General features: G+C 37.5%; 1 protein-coding gene across 1 annotated transcript in view; it reads right to left on the bottom strand.

Moving 5' to 3' along the window:
• PDE11A (phosphodiesterase 11A) overlaps positions 1 to 24,984 on the bottom strand; it is a 415,084-nt gene that overhangs the window by 255,325 nt on the left and 134,775 nt on the right. The window contains exon 3 of the mRNA XM_060152569.1: positions 3,938 to 4,027. Coding sequence (XP_060008552.1) covers positions 3,938 to 4,027 — 90 coding nt within the window. The remainder of the gene's footprint in view (positions 1 to 3,937; positions 4,028 to 24,984) is intronic.

Genomic DNA, 24,984 nt, shown 5'->3' with positions numbered 1-24,984 from the left:
TAAGGGAGAGGACATTATTTCCTTAATCATCCAGACTATTTCTTCAGATGGATCATATTAACTGAACAATTATTTAACTTTTCAATTTGTTGGGACTGCATGGATGGGGTCTCTGGGACCCATATACAAGAACTTTTATCTCAGAGGAAAAACTAATTGTGCCTTGAGTTTTGCACTGACAAATTACATTATAGTAATTTTATTGTTTCTAATTAAAAATTTCTGCTTTACTAACAAGTGATAAAAATTTCACAAATAACAATGCAGACTAGCTCCAAAATAAGAGAAAAAAAGAAGAAAATCTAGGATGACATGCAATTCAACAGATATTGGAAGCCTTGCACACAGCTGAATACTCCTTGCTTCTTGATGTCACTTGCATTTCCCCACCTCCTTCTTCTTATCACCTTTTTTGCTCCTGGGCTCATCCTTAGACCTCTTCCCTTTCTTACCCATATATTTTCCCCACCTGTAGCATAGTTTTAAATACCATCTATATGCTGATGGTTCCCAAATATTAATCTCGAGTCTTCACATCTCCCCAAAACTCTAGATTCCTGTATCCAACTGTTTACTTGCCACCTGTACAAGCCTAAAGTCGTTTTCACTCATTTCCAATATCAGTAAGCCTTATATATTTTACTGCTAATTTTTTTGTATAATCTCTCACTTCTCACTGACCAACCACATTATTTCTCCTCCCCCCCAGTTTTATTGAGATATAATTGACATAAAACTTTGTGTGAGTTTATGGTGTACAATGTGATGATTTGATCCACCTATATATTGCAAAATGATTACTACACTAAGGTTAGCTAACACACCCATCACCTTACATAATTACATTTTTTGTGTGGTACGAACATTAAGAGTTATTCTCTCACCAATGTTCAAGTACATAATACAGTATCATTAACTATAGTCACTATGCTGAACACTAGATCTCCAGAATTTATTCATCTTACAACTGGAAGTTTGTATACTTTGACCAACATTTCTTTTCCCTCACACCCCAATGCCTGGCAACTACCATACTACACTCTGCTTCTTTGAGTTCTGCTTTCCATAGATCCAACATATACATGAGATAATATAGTATTTGTCTTTCTCTGTCTGACTTATTTCACTTAGCACAGTGCCCTCAAGTTTCATCCATGGTGTCACAAGTGGTAGGATTTTCTTCTGTATTATGGCTAAATAACATTCCATTGTGTGTGTGTATGTGTGTATCACAATTTTCTTTATCCACTCATCTATTAGTGGACACTTAGGTTGTTTCCATGTCTTGGCTATTGTAAATAATGTTGCAATGAACATGGGAGTGCAGATATTTTTGAGCTAGTGATTTCATTTCCTTTGGATATATACTCAGGAGTGGAGTTGCTGGATCATATGGTAATTTTATTTTTAATTTTTTGAGGAACCTCCATATTGTTTTCTGTAATGGTTATACCAATTTATATTCCCATCAATAGTGCACAGAGGGTTCCCTTTTCTCCACATCCTCACCAACACTTGTTATCTCTTATCTTTTTGATAATAGCCATTCTAACAAGTATGAGGTGATATCTCATTGTAGTTTTAATTTGCATTTCCCTAATGATGTTGAGCATCTTTTCATGTGTCTATTGGCCATTTGTATGTCTTCTTTGGAAAAATGCCTATTCAAATCCTCTGCCTATTTTTTAATTGGATTACTTTTTTTTTTTTTTTTTTTTTTGCTATTGAGTTGTATGAGTTCCTGATAAATTTTGGATATTAACCCCTTACTGATATGTATGATTTGCAAATACCTTCTCCCATTCCGTAGGTTGCTTCTTCATTGTGTTGTTTCTTTTGCTGTGAAGAAACTTTTTAGTTTGATGTAGTCCCACTTTATTTTTGCTTTTGCTGTTTGAGCTTTCATATCAGATCCAAAAAAATCATTGGAGCTTTTCCCCTACATTTTCTTCTAGGAGTTTTACAGTTTCAGGTCTCACATTTAAGTGTTTAATATTTTTCAAGGAAATTTTTGTGAGTGATGTAAGATACAGGTCTAATTTCATTCTTTTGCATGTGAATATCCAGGTTTCTCAACACCATTTATTGAAAAAAAACTACCTTTTCCCCATTGAGTATTCTTGGCTCCCTTGTCAAAGAGATGTTAACTATATATGCATGAGTTTATTTCTGGGCTCTTGATTCTATTCCATTGGTCTATGTGTCTGTTTTTAGTGCCAGTACCATACTATTTTGATTACTATAGCATTGAAGTATAGTTTTAAATCAAGAAGTGTGATGTCTCCAGCTTTGTTCTTCTTTCTCAGGATTGTTTTGGCTATTTGAGGTCTCTCCTCTCTGCTCTCTAGACACATGGACCAAGGTTTCTCCTACCCCAAGGCCTTTGCACTTGATATTTCCACTGCCTGGAATGTTCTTCCCAGATCTTTGTGTGGCTTTACTCCTTCATTTAATTCAGGTCTCTGCTCAAATATCATCTCTCTATAGACACTTCTTGATCACCTTCTGAAATAAACATCCTCTGAAACTATCCTTCAGCAACCAGTCTGTATTCCATTACCTCACTTCATTCTTCTTTATAGCACTTACCACTACCTGATACTATATTAATTTTTATTTGCTCGTTTGTCTCTTATCTACAGTTCCCACTAAAATAGTAAGTTCTATGAAGGCAGGGGCTTTGGACAGACAGTGTCTGAAGAGTACCACAAAATAAATACTTGTTGAGCGTGTAAATGAATACATGAGGATGCAAAGATTCATAATTCATGAAGTGTTCCTTAAGGAATTTAAAATGTAGTTGGAGAGGAAGGCCATCAATACATATTATACAGTGTGGTAAGTGCCCACAATAAAACAGTGGTGGTATATATAAGGCAAAACAACAAGCAAAGGAAAGATTAAATGGAAGACTGAGCTGGGTCCTGAAGGAAATGCAAGGCAAAAGCAGTGGGAGGAAGAAGGTGGACATAAGGCATTGAAGGCAGAGGAAGAAATATTACTAAGGGAATGAGAAAGTGAAACAGACTGTTTTCTGGAAATTGGGGACTGTATTGCTGGGATGTCCAATGAAAGGAGGAGAATGGTAAGACATGGGGCTAAAGATGACAACAGGATCCAAGTCAGAGAAAACAGGTGGTATGCTGTGCTAAAGAAGATAGCTGTAGCTGTCAATTGTCCCCTGTGAAATATTCATAAATCATAATGCTTAGCAAATGAAACTTTTAATCAACTTGATTACCAGTTAACTGAGGGTTTCTAACCTTTCTGAACATCTTCTTGTTAAACATATTTCTAAATTGTGACAGTAACTTCCCTATATTTAAAAGTATAGTGAGCCTAATATAATTTAATCTGTATTTGATCATTTTGCAATTATTTGAGCACCAGTCTTTGTTTTTGTTTTGTTTTGTTTTTTACTATTTAACCCTATAATTGGTGAAGGTATATGAGATCAATCCCTCTATGTGAGTTTCTTTATAATCTATAAGATGGTGTTTGTAGCATTATTGTCCAGTTACCTTGTGATGCTCTTCCAGGTAAACTTTCAATTCAAAATTTGTGAGGTGGGGTGAAATCATTTGTAACATACCTTGCTTCTTAAGGGAACTAAATTGCAAAAAAATCACTAAATTGTGTTATTGTTTCAAAGCTATATGTAAGCAAGAATATATCTGCTGCCTTGAAGTATAGATGTGAAATTAATTTCCTTTTTAAAAGAAGCTATTTCCTGCAAACAACAACAGAGAATTTATATCCACTTCCATTTGGGTTTATTGCTTAAAGGGGATCTTCAACCATAGACTTGAAGGATTATACAAATAAAAAGGATTCCTGGACTATTCAAAGATCATCCGCTGTTTTTAAAAGACATAATGACTCACAGACACTTGAAAGAGAGCTTTGAGGGTTGTCAGCAATGTTTCTTTCTACTCACCCTGCTTCTTTCATATTCTTTCCTTGAGGCAGCAAATAGCTGAGCATTAGATATGGCAATTCCGCAAAATGGAAGATACATCTGCATAACCTGGGGGCAAAGAGAGTGTTATGAACATTAAAACATAAAAATATGGAACTAAATTTCACATTTCCTTCATATGCCTGATTTCAATACTATCTTTTCAACCACAGAGACTGAGTATGGTGTTGTTGATACTAGTATCTTAACTTCAGAAGGAATATTTTTCAGAGTTAACTAGGGACAGTCAAGCTTTAACTAGGGACAGTCACATCTATGAAGATATAAAGTGAAGCAACAGACTGTGATGGCTGTGATACAGGAACTGTGTCTAAATCATCTTTGTATTCCTTCCTTGATCAATGAAAAATGAGTAAATGAAGTCTGATATATTTAGAATTTAAGGCAGTGCCCATACTCACACTTGGAGGTAGGCAGGATATAAGCCAATTTCTTTGCAATATGTATCCACAGCAGGGATCTCAGCTTGACGCTAGAACTCTGTCAGCTACAGACTTAAGCATGCCTGTTAGGATGGGCCCAGTAGGAACATAGGCGCCAGAGGGCCTAAGAGCCTCATGCAGAAGGGTTCAAATTGAACCCACTGCTCTGTTGCTATAACTACCCAGGAAAGGCTGGGTACCCTTTAAGAGAGCACTCCTCCTATGGGAAGAAACAGCCATGTGCGATGGGCATGATCCTAACAAAGATTTTCTTATCAAAGCGGGTCTAGGTCTAGGGATTCTCAGTAATTCCTGGCACTCTCACTCAACTTCATCTCCAGAATCTCTGATTCCAGAGAGAGAGAGAGAGAGAATGTCTCAAGTAAAAACCGAAAGAATTCTTTCTATAAACTCTTCACAATGTAGGACATTGTGAAAAGAGACAACGCTTTGGGATTTTCTAAAGTAGAGGGAAACGGGCATGTGGGCATGTTTTATATAACAGTCAGTTTCTCTCTTTCTCTGTCTCTCTCTCTCTCACACGCACCATGATGCCATGTCAAGAGGCAGCAGCAAAACCGAGCAGTTCCTGCCATGCCCAGAAGAGGGCAGTGCAGTGCTCACCGTGGGTGAGGGATGCAAACAGCAGAGGCAGATCCACCCAGGAGCAAGCGTGAGACACCCCTGGGATACCCAGAACAGAATTACCTGGAGTGGGAGGTGCTTTTGTAGAGGGGCTGGAGGTGAACAAAAGATGATTGGCACTTCACAATCCCTATCATTTCTTTCCTATTAAAATCTTGCTTTGGCTACCTGGGCATACTCAACTCTGACAGTGTCCCTAAAAGTAATTCAGAATTTTGTAGAAGTGAATGCTGAGATCCCACTTTTTACTGAGATATAGTTGATGCAGAATATTATATGTTTCAGTTGTACAACATAGTGATTCACAATTTTTAAAGGTTATGTTCCACTCATAGTTATTATAAAATTTTGGCCATATTCCCTGTGTAGTACAATATATCCTTGTAGCTTATTTTATACATAATAGTTTGTTCCTCTTAATCCCCTACCCCTATCTTGTCTCTCTCCCCACTGGTAACCACTAACTTGTTCTCCATATCTGTGAGTCTGCTTCTTTTTTGGTATATTCACTAGTTTGTTTTATTTTTTAGATTCCACATGTAAGTGATAACATACAGTATTTGTCTGTCTCTGTCTGACTTATTTCACTTAGCATAATGCCCTCCAAGTCCATCCATGTTGCTGCAAATGGCAAAATTTCATTTCTTTTTTTATGACTGGGTAGTATTCCATTGTGTGTGTGTATGTGTGTGTGTGTGTGTGTAGACACACACACACACACACACACCCCACATCTTCTTTATCCATTCCTCTGTTGATGGACACTTAGGTTGTTTCCATATCTTGGCTATTGTAAATAATGCTGCTATGAACATTGGGATGCATGTATCTTTTCGAATTAGTGTTTTTGCTTTTTTCAGATATCAATCCAGGAGTGGGATTGCTGGGTCATATGGTAGTTCTATTTTTAGCTTTTTGAGAAACCTCCATACTGTTTTCCACAGTGGCTGCACCAATTTATGTTCCCACCAACAGTGTACAAAGGTTCCCTTTTCTCTACATCTTTGTCAACATTTGTTATTTGTGGTCTTTTTGATGACAGCCATTCTGATAGGTGTGAGGTGATAGCTGAGACCCCACTTTTAAAGAAGGGAGAATTAAGGTATTGAATAGAGGTTAAAAAAAATCAATGAATTGATTTTTACAGATATTTTCAGGATAAATTCCTTCACTGACTCTGATTCAAAATAAACTAATATTTAATGAGGACCTGCTATGTGTCAGACACTCTCACTTCATTTCTTCATTTGAATCTCACATCACCTCCTCATGGAGGAACATTATGTACATTTTAGAGATCAGGAAACCCAGGAAACTTGCTCAAACCTACAAAGCAACTCAGGTCATCACATTCTACAACTGGTGATCATTCCTTACAACATGTTGCCTTCTAGAACTAGATATTATTTCTGTCACCCGCTCTTCCTGCCAGTCCCCCTCATGCCTTAGGAAGTATGTTGGTAAGTCGTATAAAGCTGTTGACCTAAAGCTGCCAGATATACTGCCAGAATTTCCCTGCCTTTAGCCAGAATGGGACCACTTTCAACATCACTTACACACACACTGAGCACCTTCCTTGCAGTTTTCTGGGGGTTTTTTTCTACCGTGGAGACAGTGACTATGATGGAGGTGGAAGAGAGAAGATATGGTTAACTTTCCACTTCTTCCTTCCTTCCTCCCTCTCTCCCTCCCTCCCTCCCTCTTTTCTTTCCTTCCTCCCTCCCTTCCTTCCTCCCTTCCTTCCTTCCTTCCTTCCTTCCTTCCTCCCTTCCTTCCTTCCTTCCTTTAGTTGCCTTCTGGGGCCAAGTATTATATAATGTGGTTTATAGGTCAAGCAAGTAGGAAGAAGAGAATGACTAAAGGAACATGTGAAATATATATATATATACACACACACACACACATAAAACTGAAGATTACTATTGATGGAGATGATACATACCTTCATGACACACTGCAAACTGAGAGGGGGTCTTTCCTTACCAAGGGAATGATCTATACTGTGTCATTCACTGGCACAACAATTCAACACTCTGGGGCCACACTCAGCTCCATTATGGATAACTATATGACAATCTATATAATTTCTAAATAAATGTGCAGGAGAAGTGGTCAAATACATTTTGAAAGAAGGGAATAAGAAGAAGCTGAAGCATTATGGAAATAGGAGATAATGAAAAATAAAAATATTTTTATATCTTTTGTCCATTCCAGTGCAAAAGATGTCTTTTTTAGAAAAAGATATACTGTTCTATTCTGCTCTTTCTGAAATTCCCCTCCTCCAAGAAAAAATACTAATTTGGCCTTCACCATCTAGTTTCTGAATGCCAAAAGATCTAAAAAGCCTTAAATGACTAAGAAGCTAATGAGTCTGTACACCCTTGTGCAGCACTTTTCAGCTTGAAAGCACTTTATGAACATTGGCTAATTAATCTTTACAACATCCCACTCAAAAAAGTAGTTAAACTGAAAATCATTAAACAGTGTGAAAAAGTCACTTTAGCCCTGGAAACTCATGAAAAGTATCACTAATAAGCATAAAATCTGAGCACTGGGACTGTCCATCAATATCCTAAAGAAAGACAGTAGGTACTGAGCACTTTCAAACTTGCAGACCACAGAGTAAGGCTATTCAAGCCCCATGGTCTGGTCTGGTCCAATTATATATCATTAAAGAACACTGGAGGTCTACACTGGAGGTTCACAGTGAGGGGCCTGGGGCCATCCCCTTTATGGACCCCACTCCTGAAAGCAACACAGCTGGAGGGGCCGCATCACTGTCAGCCAAATTAATGGGTGAGGGGATTTCCCACCAACACCTCCTTTCTCTGTGCAGACCCTGAGATTTGTGCTCTCAAGTCACTTCTGCCCTCAGGCATTAACTATAAGGCAAAGCTTCACTGATTCAAGCCACACTGATTTTGGAACTGGGGATTATTTCATAATTGTAATTCAAAAGCTAAATAAACTCCTCAAGTAGAGTAATTTGGAAAATAAGTTATCAAAATAGGAAACAGTCTCAGTATTTTCACATAATGAAACATCTTCTACATCTTTCAGAAATAGAATATTTGAAATAGTAAAAAATTAGTTTGAAGTTTTCTAGGAACTCCAGAGGAAATTCCTGCTACCAGAGGTATAGTTTAGTTCACTGTAATTTTGTTTCTATGCAAATTCAGTAAAGACAATATGTCGGGTTTTTATTTTGAGAATCAGAATAACAAATGCATCTTGTCAGATCACACCAAAGTATATACTCTTGGCTAAAGCATGCCTTTTTCTCTCAGAGCTGTGCCCTCTTTGAAGAAAAGTCTCCAAAAAATACACAGAGGCATAAAGTACCAACTTTGTTTCAAAAAACATTGGCATGGAGTAGATGATCCAATTACATATTTTTTTGCAACTGTCCACTTTAGGAATTAACACTCATAAAGAGAATGGGGTGGGAGGAGAATTGTATTCACAAAAGATGCAGGAGAGCAAGATGGCAAATGAGGAAGGAAAGGTTCACTGGTCCTCCACTTTCTCTTCGTAGGAGAGGGGGATGTAAGTGCTTCTGCTCCTGCCCCTAGGTATTAAAGCTGGGCCCCCAGAAGAATTGGAGTGAGCACCCTATCCTCACCTCTCTCCTTGAAGCTAGTATTGGCTAAAATATCCACAAGAGGACAAGCTTCTGCACGGTAGACTGGTCGAGTCCAATTCCTGGCAAGTAGCTGTACAACATCAAATACTCTCTTGGACTTTTTAGAGGCTGTGGTCCGCTGAGCACCTGAATCATGCAGGTACTAATCACATCAACCAATAATCTTATCTCTATGTGACCCCATTCCCCACCCCCGAGACTTTAGAAAAATAACCCTCTTATGTCCACAGGCAGTTCTAAATTCCCACCCACTTATTCACAGATATCGAAGGGAAAACCCATTTCAGAAGCTGTGTTCTTTCTAAGATAATTTGGATTGTCATAAGATTTCAACAGAAAATAAAAGTACTCGTATTTCCACCACTCAGAGGTAACCATCATTAACATTCTGGAGACCATCATTCAAGTTTTCCTCTCTCTCTTTCTCTCTTCACATAAACTCGAATAGGTGTATTATATAATAATAATAATCCTGTATGTAATATTTTGCTATCTGCTTTTTTCACTTTTTATAACCAACTATCACTTATAATGGCCAATTTTTATGGATGCAAAAATATCCCATTGTGTAGTCTGGAAAAAGAAAATGCATGGAGAAACAAAGTAGATTAGTGGTTGCCTTGCAATTAAATCTTTGCACATCCCATTATTATTTTCTTAAAATAAAGCCCTAATATTTGAACTTACTTATTTAACACACGTTTACATGGCACTTCCTCTGAATCAGGCAGTATTCTGCATGATTTACTATTGTTAATTCATTGATGTGTGTACACTTTTAAATAACTCCTAACAATAAACACATTTTTAGTTTTCGTTTAAAAAAATCCAACAGTATAGAAGTACATACATTAAAATAACTACAGATCCCCCTTCGTTTCCTGTCCTGCTACCCACTCCTCTCCCAAGGAACAACCGCTATTAGCATTTACAGTGTATTCTTCTGGGTACTTTTTTATGAACTGCATACATATAATATCTAGTCTTAGGGTGGTGGTAAACACAATAGGGATCACACTGTAAGTTATGTTCTATGCCTTCTTTTTCACCTGGCAATATATCTTGGAAATCATTGTCAGTTACTTAATTCTTTTAATCTCTGCCTAATATTCTAGGGGGTGGATGTACCTATTAGTAGAGGTTCACATTGTTTCCAATTTTTCCTTATTACAAGTAACACTGTCATAAACTTTCTTACAAATATATCTTTGTTCACCTGGACAATACTTCTGTTGGACAGAGTCCTAGAAGTGAAATTTTAAGGTTGCAGAATATGTGCATTAAAAAAAACTTAAGAGCTACTGCCAAACCAACCTCCAAAAACACTCTACCAATTTATATCCCCACTAAAAGTGATGCCCTTCTCATGTAATCCTTTTAAAATTATGTCTATATGATCAATTAAATCAATACTCATTTTTGTATCAACTTACATTAGATTACTAGTGATACTGAACACTTTACATAATTTCTTGGTTATCTCTTTTTTTCTTAATGTGCCCTATTTATTTTTTCTTACTGGACATTCATCTATCTTTATTGCTTAGTAAGGACTCTTTATATTCTAAGAATATTAACCATCTTTCATTTTTGAAAATCATGACTCTTTCTTGATAATTAGCAATTGCCATCTATGTGATATGGTCCAATGGGTCTACAAGCTATGATTGCTTTGTCTAAGATGAATAGATATTATGGCTCAGTAAACTTGGCCTACTCCTTCTCACTGTGTGAAGAAAAATTTACAGCAATATCTACCTATGTAACTCTGTCAAAGTTATTTTTGTAAGTAGGTTGACCTACATATCTCAGCCTGCCCAGTTGCTCCATTCGTTTTTGTAACTCAAAGTTCCTATAAGAAATCAGTTTAAGCTACATTTTGATCCAGGCATTCTTGAGTCTTAACTATTAATATTGTTATGATCTCTCCACTTACCAAGCATAGGTATAAATGCAGGAAGACACACTATATAGTAATTTAGTCATGGTATCAACACCCTGATGCTAGAAAAATTCTATTATATCACAATCAATGTATGAACAGAAAAAATTCTCTTAGACTATTTTCTGATGAGAAATACATACATTTTTCTTTACATTTGAAACATAGTCACATGATTTCTTCCTATTAGCAGCACAATACTTCCTTTAGCCATCTCATTTATCTAGCGCCTTGTTTTTTATAACTCATGGTTCTTAAAGTAGTGGACATTTTATATAAATGGAATCACATAATATTTGGCCTTTTGTGTCTGGCTGACTGCTTTCACATAGTATACTGTTTACAAGGTTCATCCATGTTATAACATGTATCAGTAGTTCATTCCTTTAAAATTTTCTTTTAATTAATAGACTTTATTTTTTAGAGCAGTTTTAGTTTTACCCAAAAGTTGAGTAGAAAGCACAGAGATTTCCCATATACCTTCTTCCCTCCCGCAACATACACAGTGTCCCCAATTATTAACATCTTACGTTAGGTGTGGCACATTTGTTAAAATTAGTGAGCCAGTATTGATACATTACTATGAACTAAAGTTCACAGTCTACATTAGGGTTCAATCTTTGAGTTGCATATTCTATGTGTTTTGACACATGTATAATGACATGTACCCACCATTACAATGTCATACAGAATAGTTTCATTGACCTAAAAATTCCTTTTGCTCTGTCAATTCTTTCCTCCCTCCCTCTCCCCAAGCCCCTGGCAACCAGTGATCTTTTTACTGACCCCACAGTTCTGCTGTTTCCAGAATGTCATATGGTTGGAATCATATAGTATGTGGCCTTTTCATATTGGCTTCTTTCACTTAGCAATATTAATTTAAGGTGTCTTCATGTTTTTTCATGGTTGGATAGCTCATTTTTTTAAATCACTGAATAACAGTCCATTATATGGATGTACTACAGTTTGTTTATCCTATTAAAGGCATCTTGGTTGCTTCCAAGTTTTGGCAATTTTGAATAAAGCCTGCTGTAAACCATTCAGGTGTGTTGTGGTATCTCCTTGTTGTTTTAATTTGCAGTTCCCTCATGACATGTGATGTTAAGCATCCTTTCATATGTTTATTTGCTATCTGTATATCTTTCTTGGTGAGGTATCTGTTCAGATCTTTTGCCCATTTTTAAATTGAGTTGCTCGCTATTGTTGTGTTTTAATTCTTTATATATTTTGGATACTAGTCCTTTATAGCTATGTGTTTTGCAAAGATTTTCTCCCAGTCTGGAGCTTATCTGTTTATCATATGTTATTTCTGTATAAAGCTTAACCAGACTTTTTGTTTGTTTCTATTCTGATTCCAGAGAACTTTAGGCTTAATACAAAGTTGTAACGTATTTCCTCATCTACTCTCGACCTTATCTCAATATCAGTCCACACAGGACGGTATCTTTTTTCCTAGGCCCAAGGAAAAAGGCATGTTTTGTCTGTGGAGGCAAGTCATTTGCTGGAGTTTTTCATTCTGTCCTTTCTGAGAGACCTTAGGCCCTTCCTCTCTATCATCATCATTTCTGTCTCTTGTGTCCAACTCCTCTCCTCTCCCTTCAAAGGGGAATGTGTTCCCCTTCACCTGGTATTGCTGTTTCCATCTTCACTGTGTGACCTACATCTGCTTGTCTTCAGGTCCTCACATCCTACCTTCTAGCTTACAACCTTCAGTCTACAGGAAGATTGTCTATAACTTTCCAATCACAAGATCATAAGATCCATCAACTATTCTAAGTTCTCTCTGAAGCCTTTAACACTTGATCACCAGCTAGATATTAAAACCTTGGTTTCCATGTACTATACACTCCTATTTCTCTTTCTGTGTTTCTGATTCCCCCATTTAAGTTATAATTCCAGATTCAGTCTTTGGCCTTCTAATCCTCGTTTTTTACAATTTCCCTCTGATTGATTTATTCATACAATATAAGAATCCTACAAAATAAGGTGGGTTGGCCATGCAAGGATTAACCTTTGACCAAGAGTTAGCTAGAAAAGACAACAAACTTGATACAGCCAGATATTTAAGGTAGCTGAGAAACTTCCTCCGGCTTACTTGCTTCTCCTACCTCACTCTTGCACTTTGGTCCATGGCTAATTCCTTTTGCCTCTGACTTCATTCTCCTATTTTCCTACCCCATTTCCTCTCAGCCCCGCTCTGCTATTTCTCAGGTTTAGGTTTTGGAGTTTCTGACCCTGATCCACCAACCTGAGTTCTGAAAACATTTGCTTCCTCTATCTTATAGTCTAATTTTAGCATTGCTGGTCCTAAATTGAACTCAACTCTGAATTCAACCTTATTAACTAAATAGGTGCCAAAGTCTCTTTCTCTTACCTGTGTCTCAATGGTAACCTGTGGGATGATTCTCAAAGTTGGCGCTTTGGTGCTGACCTTTTCTCTGTGCTGTAGCTCCACATCACCAGTTGCCTACAGGACATTTCAACTTGGAAGTCTGTTTACTGCCTTAAACTCAGCATTCCAAAACCAAGTTTGTCATTTCCAATCCCCCTCTCTTCCTGAAGAAAGAGCTTCCTTCTCCAAAATGCCCCATGTGCCAAAAGAACCATTAATGATTTAATCACCCAGTTCCAAACCCTTGAAGTCCTCTTGGATTGTTGTCCATAAATAGGCATAATCACATCATAGCAATTCAGCAGTTTTTGAAGCCTCCATCTCCATACCATTGAGCTTCCCTGGCTCAGCACTACCATCCCTCACCATCTCTGAATTATTTTAACTGTAGCCAAGACACTCTCATCCTTACAATGTGTCAAGAACTCATTAACCTCAGGTTTCCCATCCAGAAAAGTCATGAGTTTAAACACACTGACTGTTCATCCCAATGTTTCCTATTGTCATAAGTAAAGAAGGTAAGAAACTATATAAAGGCCTTACACATATTAAAAACCAGGTTTTTTTTAAACTACTTTTGTATGAGCATTTTTACACCACACACAGTATTTTTAAAAAATCTCATTAGAAGCTCTTCAGAAAGTATCTCCAATATTTAAGACTATGGCTAAGTATTTTATAGATGCTTATGGAAGATATGTAATAATCTCAGGAAAAATAGTGAGGAAATATAAAATTGCTATTCACAGAAATGCATGAGACCCAGAGGGGATTCTTCTAGTTATCTATCTTTTTTCATTTTCCAAAAATAATTTGTCATCAAAATGCAACACCAATGACATGGATAATAAACCACACTATTTTTTAATTTCCGGCAATATTCTCCAGTGGAGAAGAAACAGAGAAGGTTATGAAAAATATGCTTAGAGCATTAATATTTAATTAATGTAATAGGACTCTAAAATGAATATTATAACTGTAAAAGTCTTGTAAGTTGTGTCTATGCAACTAAAATACAGAACTGGTACCTAGTAAATTCAGGACATTCTTAATGGACAACCTTGAATACAGAGAGAGCTTAAAGCTTGGCCTAACAACAAAGAGAAATTTGGAAGGGCTAATCCTTTATTACCAGAGTGGCATATCAATCCAAAGAGGTGAGGGAGAAGCATTCCATGTGGTTCATCAGTAGTTCAGCCAAGGTCTCTCATTCTGTATCTTAGAACAGTCTAGCTGACAAGCTAGGAAGCAATCTTCAAAACCATAATGCGTTACTGCCCCCATAAGCACTTCCCACTTTCAACCAGGTTCAGCCAGTCGGCAATAGTGTCTCATCGCTTCCTTTAGGTGCTGTTTCTCTTCAAAATTCAACTATTTATTTTCAGGGGTAGATTCCATATGAGTAAGCCAAAGAACAAAAATTCAAACCCAAAGAAATGGATGGAAGGAAGGAATTAATAAAAATAAAATCTGAAAATAATAAATGGGAAAACAACCAGCAAAACTGATAAATTATTCCAGAAAAGGTCCTTGTAGAGAAAATCAATAAAACATACATAAATCACTAGCTAGTTTAATCAGGGGAAAAAGGGACTTCCCTGCTGAGCCAGTGGTTAAGACTCTGCACTCCCAACGCAGGGGCACGGGTTCGATCCCTGGTGGGGGAACTAAGAACCCTCATGCTGCACGACGTGGGCAAAAAAAAAAAAAAGAATCGGGGGAAAACCCCACAAATATATTAAAACAGAAATGATAAAGAAAATATAATCACAGCCAAAGAAAAAAATAAAAGAACTATAATAGACTCTCCACACAACCCTAATAAGCTTATATATTCGAAAAGTTATATATTGGCAAGTTGTGAATTTTAAGGAAAATATAAATTAACAAAATTGAATCAAAAAGAATGAGATAATTTGAGTAAAGCAGTCACCACAGAAATAAATAATAGAGAGAGTTGTAATGGAATCATTCTCAGAAAAGGTGTCAGGTGTAGATGTCTTCATAGGAAAATTCTTTCAAACCTTTCAAACAAGGTACTTCATAAGCTATTCAAACAAGGTACTTTCAAACAAGGTACTTCATAAGCTATTCAAACTATTCCAGAATCCAGAGAAATACAGAAAACCCTCAAATATTTTCTGAAGACACAATAATTCTGACAGCATATACTAATAAAAATAGAACAGATCATTTTAGAGGATTGGTTCAAGATGGCAGAGTAAAAGGACATGCTCTCAACTAACTGCTGAACAATCACTGACAGGAAGACACTGGAACTCACCAAAAAAGATGCCTCACATGCAAAGACAAATGAGAAACCGCAATGAGATGGTAGGAGGGGCGCTATCACAATAAAATCAAATCCTATAACTGCTGAGTGGGTGACGCACAAACTGGAGAACACTTATACCACAGAAGTCAACCCCCTGGAGTGAAGGTTCTGAGCCACATGGCAGTCTTCCCAACCTGGGAGTTTGGCAACGGGAGGAGGAATTCCTAGAGAATCAGACTATGAAGGCTAACGGGATTTGATTGCAGGACTTCGGCAGGACTAGGGGAAACAGAGACTCCATTCCTGGAGGGCACACACAAAGTAGTGTGTGCATCGGGACCCAGGGGAAGGAGCAGTGACCCCATAGGAGACTGAAGCAGACCTACCTGCTAGTGTTGGAGGGCCTTCTGCAGAGGTGGGAGGCAGCTGTGGCTCACCAAGGGACAAGGACACTGGCAGCAGAAGTACTGGGAGGTACTCCTTGGCCCTCCCAGAGTCTGCCATTAGCCCCACCAAAGAGCTGGGTAGGCTTCAGTGTTGGGTTGCCTCAGGCCAAACAACCAACAGGGAGGGAACCCAGCCCTACCCACCAGCTGACAAGTGGTTTAAAGTTTTACTGAGCTCTGCCCAACAGAGCAACAGCCAGCTCTACCCATCACCAGTCCCTCCCATCAGGAAACTTCCACAAGCCTCTTAGATAGCCTCATCCACCAGAGGGCAGACAGCAGAAGCAAGTCAATCCTGCAGCCTGTGGAACAAAAACCACATTCACAGAAAGATAGACAAGATGAAAAGGCACAGGGCTATGTACCAGATGAAGGAACAAGATAAAAGACCCCCAAAACAACTAAATAAAGTGGAGATAGGCAACATTCTAGAAAAAGAATTCAGAATAATGATAGTGAAGATGATCCAGAACCTTGGAAAAAGAATGGAGGCAAAGATCAAGAAGATGCAAGAAATGTTTAACAAAGATCTAGAAGAATTAAAGAACAAACAAACAGAGATGAACAATACAATAACTGAAATGAAAACTAGACTACAAGGAATCAATAGCAGAATAATTGAGGCAGAAGAACGGATAAGTGACCTGGAAGACAGAATGGTGGAATTCACTGCTGTGGAACAGAATAAAGAAAAAAGAATGAAAAGAAATGAAGACACCTAAGAGACCTCTGGGACAACATTAAACGCAACAACATTCGCATTATAGGGGTCCCAGAAGGAGAAGAGAGAGAGAAAGGACCAGAGAAAATATTTCAAGAGATTATCGTCAAAAACCCTAACATGGGAAAGGAAATAGCCACCGAAGTCCAGGAAGCGCAGGGAGTCCCATACAGGATAAACCCAAGGAGAAACATGCCGAGACACATAGTAATCAAATTGGCAAAACTTAAAGACAAAGAAAAATTATTGAAGGCAGCAAGGGAAAAACGACTAATAACATACAAGGGAACTCTCATAACGTTAACAGCTGATTTCTCAGCACAAACTCTACAAGTCAGAAGGGAGTGGCATGATATACCTAAAGGGATGAAAGGGAAGAACCTACAACCAAGATTACTCTACCCGGCAAGGATCTCATTCAGATTCGATGGAGAAATCAAAAGTTTTACAGACAAGCAAAAGCTAAGAGAATTCAGCACCACCAAACCAGCTCTACAGCAAATGCTAAAGGAACTTCTCTAAGTGGGAAACACAAGAGAAGAAAAGGACCTACAAAAACAAACCCAAGACACTTATGAAAATGGTAACAGGCACATACATATCGATAATTACCTTAAACATGAATGGATTAAATGCTCCAACCAAAAGACACAGGCTTGCTGAATAGATACAAAAACAAGACCCATATAGATGCTGTCTACAAGAGACCCACTTCAGACTTAGCGACACATACAGACTGAAAGTGAGGGGATGGAAAAAGATATTCCCATACACATGGAAATCAAATGAAAGCTGAGTGGCAATACTCATATCAGATAAAATAGACTTTAGAATAAAGAATGTTACAAAACACAAGGAAGGACATTACATAATGATCAAGGGATCAATCCAAGAAGAAGATATAACAATTATAAATGTATATGCACCCAACATAGGAGCACCTCAACACATAAGGCAACTGCTACAGGCTCTAAAAGAGGAAATCAACAGTAACACAACAAGAGTGGGGGCCGTTAACACCTCATTTACACCAAAGGAAAGATCATCCAGACAGAAAATTAATAAGGAAACACACACTTTAAATGACACAATAGACCAGATAGATTTAATTGATATTTATAGGACATTCCATCCAAAACAGCAGATTACAATTTCTTCTCAAGTGCGCATGGAACATTCTCCAGGATAGATCACATCTTGTGTCATAAATCAAGCCTCAGTAAATTTAAGAAAACTGAAATCATATCAAGCATCTTTTCTGACCAAAATGCTTTCAGATTAGAAATCAATTACAGGGAAAAAAACATAAAAAACAAAAACATGTGGAGCCTAAACAATAAGTTACTAAATAACCAAGAGATCACTGAAGAAATCAAAGAGGAAATCAAAAAATACCTAGAGACAAATGACAAGGAAACACAATGATCCAAAACCTAGGGGATGCAGCAAAAGCAGTTCTAAAAGGGAAGTTTATAGCTATACAAGCCTATCTCAAGAAAAAAGAAAAATCTCAATCTAACATTACACCTAAAGGAACTAGAGAAAGAAGAACAAACAAAACCCAAAGATAGCAGAAGGAAAGAAATCATAAAGACCAGAGCAGAAATAAATGAAATAGAAACAAAGAAAACAATAGCAAAGATCAATAAAACTAAAAGCTGGTTCTTTGAGAAGATAAACAAAATTGATAAACCATTAGCCAGACTCATCAAGAAAAAGAGGGAGAGGACTCAAATCAATACAATTAGAAATGAAAAAGGAGAAGTTACAACACATACCGCAGAAATACAAAGCATCCTAAGAGACTACTACAAGCAACTATATGCCAATAAAATGGACAACTGGAAGACATGGACAAATTCTTAGAAAGGTATAACCTTCCAAGAATGAACCAGGAAGAAGCAGAAACTATGAGCAGACAAATCACAAGTAATGAAATTGAAACTGTGATGAAAAATCTTCCAACAAACAAAAGTCCAGGACCAGATGGCTTCACAGGTGAATTCTATCAAACATTTACAGAAGAGCTAACACCCATTCTTCTCAAACTCTTCCAAAAAATTGCAGAGGGAGGAACACTCCCAAACTCGTTCTATGAGGCCACCATCACCCTGATACCAAAACCAGACAAAGATACTACAAAAAAAGAAAATTACAGACCAATATCACTAATGAATATAGATGTAAAAATCCTCAACAAAATACTAGCAAACAGAATCCAACAACACATTAAAAGGATCATACAGCATGATCAAGTGGGATTTATTCCAGGAATGCAAGGATTCTTCAATATAAGCAAATCAATCAATGAGATACACCATATTAACAGACTGAAGGATAAAAACCATATGATCATCTCAATAGATGCAGAAAAAGCTTTTGACAAAATTCAACAGCAATTAATGATAAAACCTCTACAGAAAGTGGCATAGAGGGAACCTACCTCAACATAATAAAGGCCATATACGACAAACCCACAGCAAACATCATTCTCAATGGTGAAAAGCTGAAAGCATTTCCTCTAAGATCAGCAACAAGACAAGGATGTCCACTCTCACCACTATTATTCAACATAGTTTTGAAAGTCCTAGCCACGGCAATCAGAGAAGAAAAAGAAATAAAAGGAATACAAATTGGTATAGAAGAAGTAAAACTGTCAGTGTTTGCAGATGACATGATGGTATACATAGAGAATCCTAAAGATGCCACCAGAAAACTACTAGAGTTAATCAATGAATTTGGTAAAGTTGTAGGATACAAAATTAATGCACAGAAATCTCTTGCATTTCTATACACTAATGATGAAAAATCTGAAAGAGAAATTAAGGAAACACTCCCATTTACCACTGCAACAAAAAGAATAAAATACCTAGGAATAAACCTACCTAGGGAGACAAAAGGCCTGTATGCAGAAAACTATAAGACACTGATGAAAGAAATTAAAGATGATACAAACAGATGGAGAGATATACCATGTTCTTGGATTGGAAGAAGCCATATTGTGAAAATGACTATACTACCCAAAGCATTCTACAGATTCAATGCAATCCCTATCAAATTACCAATGGCATTTTTTACAGAACTAGAACAAAAGATCTTAAAATTTGTATGGAGACACAAAGACCCGAATAGCCAAAACAGTCTTGAGGGAAAAAACGGAGCTGGAGGAATCAGACTCCCTGACTTCAGACTATACTACAAGGCTACAGTACTCGAGACAATATGGTACTGGCACAGAAACAGAAATATAGATTAATGGAACAAGATAGAAAGCCCAGAGATAAACCCACGCACCTATGGTCAACTAATCTATGACAAAGGGGACAAGGATATAAGTGGATGAAAGACAGTTTTTTCAATAAGTGGTGCTGGGAAAACTGGACAGCCACATGTAAAAGAATGAAATTAGAACACTCCCCAACACCATACACAAAAATAAACTCAAAATGGATTCACGACCTAAATGTAAGACTAGGCACTATAAAACTCTTAGAGGAATACATAGGAAGAACACTCTAACATAAATCACAGCAAGATCTTTTTTGATCCACCTCCTAGAGTAACGGAAATAAAAACAAAAATAAACAAATGGGACCTAATGTAACTTCAAAGCTTTTGCACAGCAAAGGAAACCATAAACAAGACCAAAAGACAACCCTCAGAATGGGAGAAAATATTTGCAAATGAAGCAACTGACAAAGGATTAATCTCCAAAATTTACAAGCAGCTCATGCAGCTCAATAACAAAAAAACAAACAACCCAATCCACAAGTGGGCAGAAGACCTATATAGAATTTCTCCAAAAAAGACATACAGATGGCCAAGAAGCACATGAAAAGCTGCTCAACATCACTAATTATTAGAGAAATGCAAATCAAAACTACAATGAGGTATCACCTCACACCAGTCAGAATGGGCATCATCAGAAAATCTACAAAGAACAAATGCTAGAGAGGGTATGGAGAAAAGGGAACCGTTTTGCACTGTTGGTGGGAATGTAAATTGATACAGCCACTAGGGAGAACAGTATGGAGGTCCCTTAAAGCACTAAGAATAGAATTACCATATGACCCAGTGATCTCACTACTGGGCATCTACCCAGAGAAAACCATAATTCAAAAAGACACATGCACCCCAATGTTCATTGCAGCACTATTTACAATAGCCAGGTCATGAAAGCAACCTAAGTGCCCATCGACAGACGAATGGATAAAGAAGTTGTGGTACATATGTACAATGGAATATTACTCAGCCAGAAAAAGGAACGAAATTGGGTCATTTGTAGAGTTGTGGATGCATCTAGAGACTGTCATACAGAGTGAAGTAAGTCAGAAAGAGAAAAACAAATATCGAATATTAACGCATATATGTGGAACCTAGAAAATGGTACAGATGAACCAGTTTGCAGGGCAGAAATAGAGACACAGATGTAGAAAACAAACGTATGGATACGAAGCGGGGAAAGCGGCTGGGGGTGCGGGTGGCGGTGCAATGAATTGGGCGATTGGGATTGACATGTATACACTAATGTGTATAAAATGGATGACTAATAAGAAAGACAAATTTTTTTAAAAATAGTACAAAAATTAAACTTATCTAAGTCCCTTATGAAAACAAATAGGAAATATCCTAACATATTAGAAGATTAAATATATATATTTATATATTAAATACGTGTATTTACTCTACTACACCATTTTACATAAGGGACTCTAGCATCCATGGATTTTGGTATTCATAGGGGCTCCTGGAACCAATCTACATGCCTTGTCTACATGCCTTTGACCTCTAAATTTGTATTTCTAACCCAGAGTTTTCCTTTGAGACCTGGATCTATCTGCTTCCTCAATATTTTCATTTACATGTCTTATATACCTCAAAAGGACCTCAAATACCTTATCCATGATAGAACTCACCCTCAACAACTTATTTCTCTTCCAAGAGGAATGTGGTGTCTTAGTGAAGATACCACCTTTCAAACAAGGGTTGAATCCAAAAGCCTAGAAGCCATGCCCTATACCCAACACATCACCAAGTCCTTTTGATTTTACCTGTTACTTATCTCTCAACATTGTCTGCTTCTCTTCAATCATTTCTTCCCACTCCCTCACCTCCACTGCAATCCAAGCTACCTTCAGGGTTCTTCCATGGCTTCCTACTGCCTAGAGGACCTGCATTCAAAGCCCTTCACAGTCGAGCCCCAGCATATTTTTTAGACTTGTCTTCCAGCACTCTTCTCCCTCCATATTCCATCTATGCTAGCTACAGTAGGTTATTCACTCTTATGCATAATAAAGTTTTATGTCTCTTTCTTCATTATTATTCCCTCATTCCAGAATATTCTTGCTCACTTTGTCCATCTGTTCAACTCTACTTATTTTACAAGGCCCAGCTCAAATATCATCTCGATGAATTTTTCCTGAACCTTTCCTTTTGCCCTACCATTTTCTCTCTGCCACTCTTTCACTCTACCAAACAAGTAACTGGTACTCCATCATACTTTTATAGCTCTTTGTACATACCACTAATACATCACTTTTATGTTATGGTACATTTTTATCAATATCTATAACCCTGGATAGATTGTGAATTGCTTGAGGGCAGAGACAATAGCTTACTCATCTTTGTGTCCTTCAGCCACTTGGCACAGGGCCTAGGCACAAGGTAGGACCTCAACAAATGTTTCCACAGCGTAGCTTTTAGACTCTTTCTGTTACAAGTGAAAAAGATCCCAACGGGATCTGGTACAAGCAGAAAAAAGAAATTTATCTGTCCACATAATAAAAAGTACAGGAGTAGATACTGGATCAGAGCTCAAATGAGTTCGTAAAATGCTGTCCCTACTTACTTCTTAGCTCCCCTACATGTGGGTTTTATTTTCAAACACCACAGTAGCTCTAGATATCATTCAAGGTAAAATTTCAGCAATGTTGGTAGAGCTTCCTTTCCCTATTTGCACAAGAATGCTGGGCCTGGCCTTCACTGGCCCAAATTGGGTTACATGATCATTGCTGAACCAATCCATGAAGCCAAAGAAAAGCAATCTTCTGTTAGGCCAGAACGGAGCCATATGTCCATCACTGAGCTTGCGGTGGAAACAAGGACTTAGAATGGAGGATGGGTTACCTCTCTAGAGGAAAATCAAGGCCCAACTACCAAGATGCTGAGTGCCCAAAATAATAAGTGTACACAGGTATTTTACAATTAATGGGGAAAATTATCAGTAACTTTCCTGTCAGACAGTATTCTCAGTGTTACCTCTCTGATTTGATATTTCATAAATGTGAAATCTATCCCTGAAAATATTCTTGGGTTCTTAAGAGCATTAGGTTCATGTTTCTGAACCTCCAGTATAATACCTAGCACACAGTGGCTGCTCAAGGAATATATTTCTAATTAAATAAGAGAATGATTTAATAAATAACACAGTCTGTAAAATAATATCTAAGATAATGTATAGAAAATTTCAAACATAAATACATAAATTAACCACAACAAGAAACACAGAGATCTACTCTACCCTAAAGTGCAATTCATTATTTAACAAGTGACCAAGTAGGACACAACTTGTGTTGGCTTAAAGGATACAAATACTTGTATCAGTATTGCAAAGCCTGGTGGGATGAACCTGGAACTTCCTCTGTACAAGGACAAGACTCTTGTTTCAGCTCATAATTCCTGTGAGGCAGCTTCTGTGGTTTTCTTTCTCCTTCTTTTCACATTTGTATGCTTCCTATTGTCTTGGGTTTCTTTTACACTTAATCTCAGTTAAACTTCTTCAGGAGGTTGTGTGTGGGTGAATGTGGAGGTGTGGGGAGGGAGAGTAAATTTTATAGTTGAATAAATTCTGTTTAGAATTTTTTAAAGCTCCCCCTCTCCCCAAGCTCACATCAAACTCTCAGTACAGAAATCACAATGCACAGTGTTGTTTTTCTTCCAGACTGCTTCTAAGTGGGGATCTAAAGACGGCAGTAAGATCTGTAAATAAGTAACTGCTGTTTGAACAATTATCCCATTTTTGTAAAAGTTATTTACTTAATAAACCAAAGTTTCAGGATAAATATGATTACAATAAACAAAATAAAGTCCCTGAGAAGAAACAGCACTGAAACACCATTTACAACTTTGATAGAATGAGTGGGCTGTTCACTTTGTCAGCATACATGTGTGATTTGGCAGTTAATACTTCAGATTTCTCTTTGCTCAATTTGAAGCTTATTCTTTGAGGTTTAAACTGATCAATTAATTATGTACAATTCAACAGCTATCTCACAATATCATTTTATATTTGTGTAGCTTGTCATAAAATGACTAGTGTTTCTGAAGCTAATTTTTCAATTATTAAAGCTGTATTAGAGGCAAATTTACTCTTTAAACAAGTTCCTCAGTGCATGCAGTAGACAACCCACACATGCTTCTAGAGTAAAAGGCATGCATCCAAGCAGGCAGGCAAGCATGCATTAGCAGCTGCACAATGCCTACCTTGCAGGTAATCAAGAGCCATATCCAATATGTGGGTTAGTAGTCAACGAACTAAAACAAGATCAGGAAAGATAAAAAATATTGTCTTGGCATGAGTCCCAGTATTTATCCTGGGGAAGACCAGGTCAAAGGCAGAAGCAGCAATCAGTGCTCAAAGTAGAATACTGAATAACTACCAAGCTCTAGGGCCCGATCCTTACTCTACATGGAAATGTGATGCAGAGCAGAGTAAAAAGGGGAGGAAATCTCATCCGACAAGTATTCATAAGGAAGCTACTACCTAAGCATCGACTAATACAAGGCCCAGAATCACTTTGGGAACCCTGAACAAAACCCAAATGCTGGTTCCTCTGATTACAGTGACCTGAATCCTACAGAGGATCCATGAGCCAACTAGCACCTGTAAGGATCCACAGAGGACTGGATCCTTAACTGGTCTCTGAAACTTAACTGGAAAAGCTCTAGAACTTGCACATCAAGAAGAGTCCTATACTGTGGCTTCTTAGCCAGGCCCACCTCCCCTTGGGACTTATAGTCACAGGCTAATCCACTGATTCCCATGCTTTTCACCATCAAGAACACCTTTTGTTATTTTTCCCCTTATAGGTACTATCTTGTAAAATCTTCATCTTTCTCTAAATTTGCTATTATTAATAATTTGTTTCTCATTGTTTTATTCAGCATAGACATATATAAGTGCCAATCAGGACTTCCAATAAGAATATTGATAAAATTCCCACCAAAAGACATTTAAAACTCTTGTTTTATTTGTGTAGACTTGTCATGGTTGAGCATATTGTCTCTGTTAGTCTTTTTGAACTGTTTAAATTATTCATGGATCCCACCTCTTACCAAGCACTAACAAGCACCCCAACTCTTACAAACACAACTGCCTTCCTGGACTGCTAGGGGTGAGGAGTCCTTATGCTGGGAATCACTGAGCTAAAATAGCTACAAATTTGCTTAGTCCAGAACACCAGAGTAGTTCAGCTGTAATGAATGTCACAGTGAGACATGATTTTACTGTGTTCATCTAG

Source organism: Lagenorhynchus albirostris, chromosome 6, assembly GCF_949774975.1.
Source record: "Lagenorhynchus albirostris chromosome 6, mLagAlb1.1, whole genome shotgun sequence".
Taxonomy (NCBI): domain Eukaryota; kingdom Metazoa; phylum Chordata; class Mammalia; order Artiodactyla; family Delphinidae; genus Lagenorhynchus; species Lagenorhynchus albirostris.
Note: the sequence above shows the minus strand (reverse complement) of the source record. Positions and strands in the feature narration are given on the sequence as shown.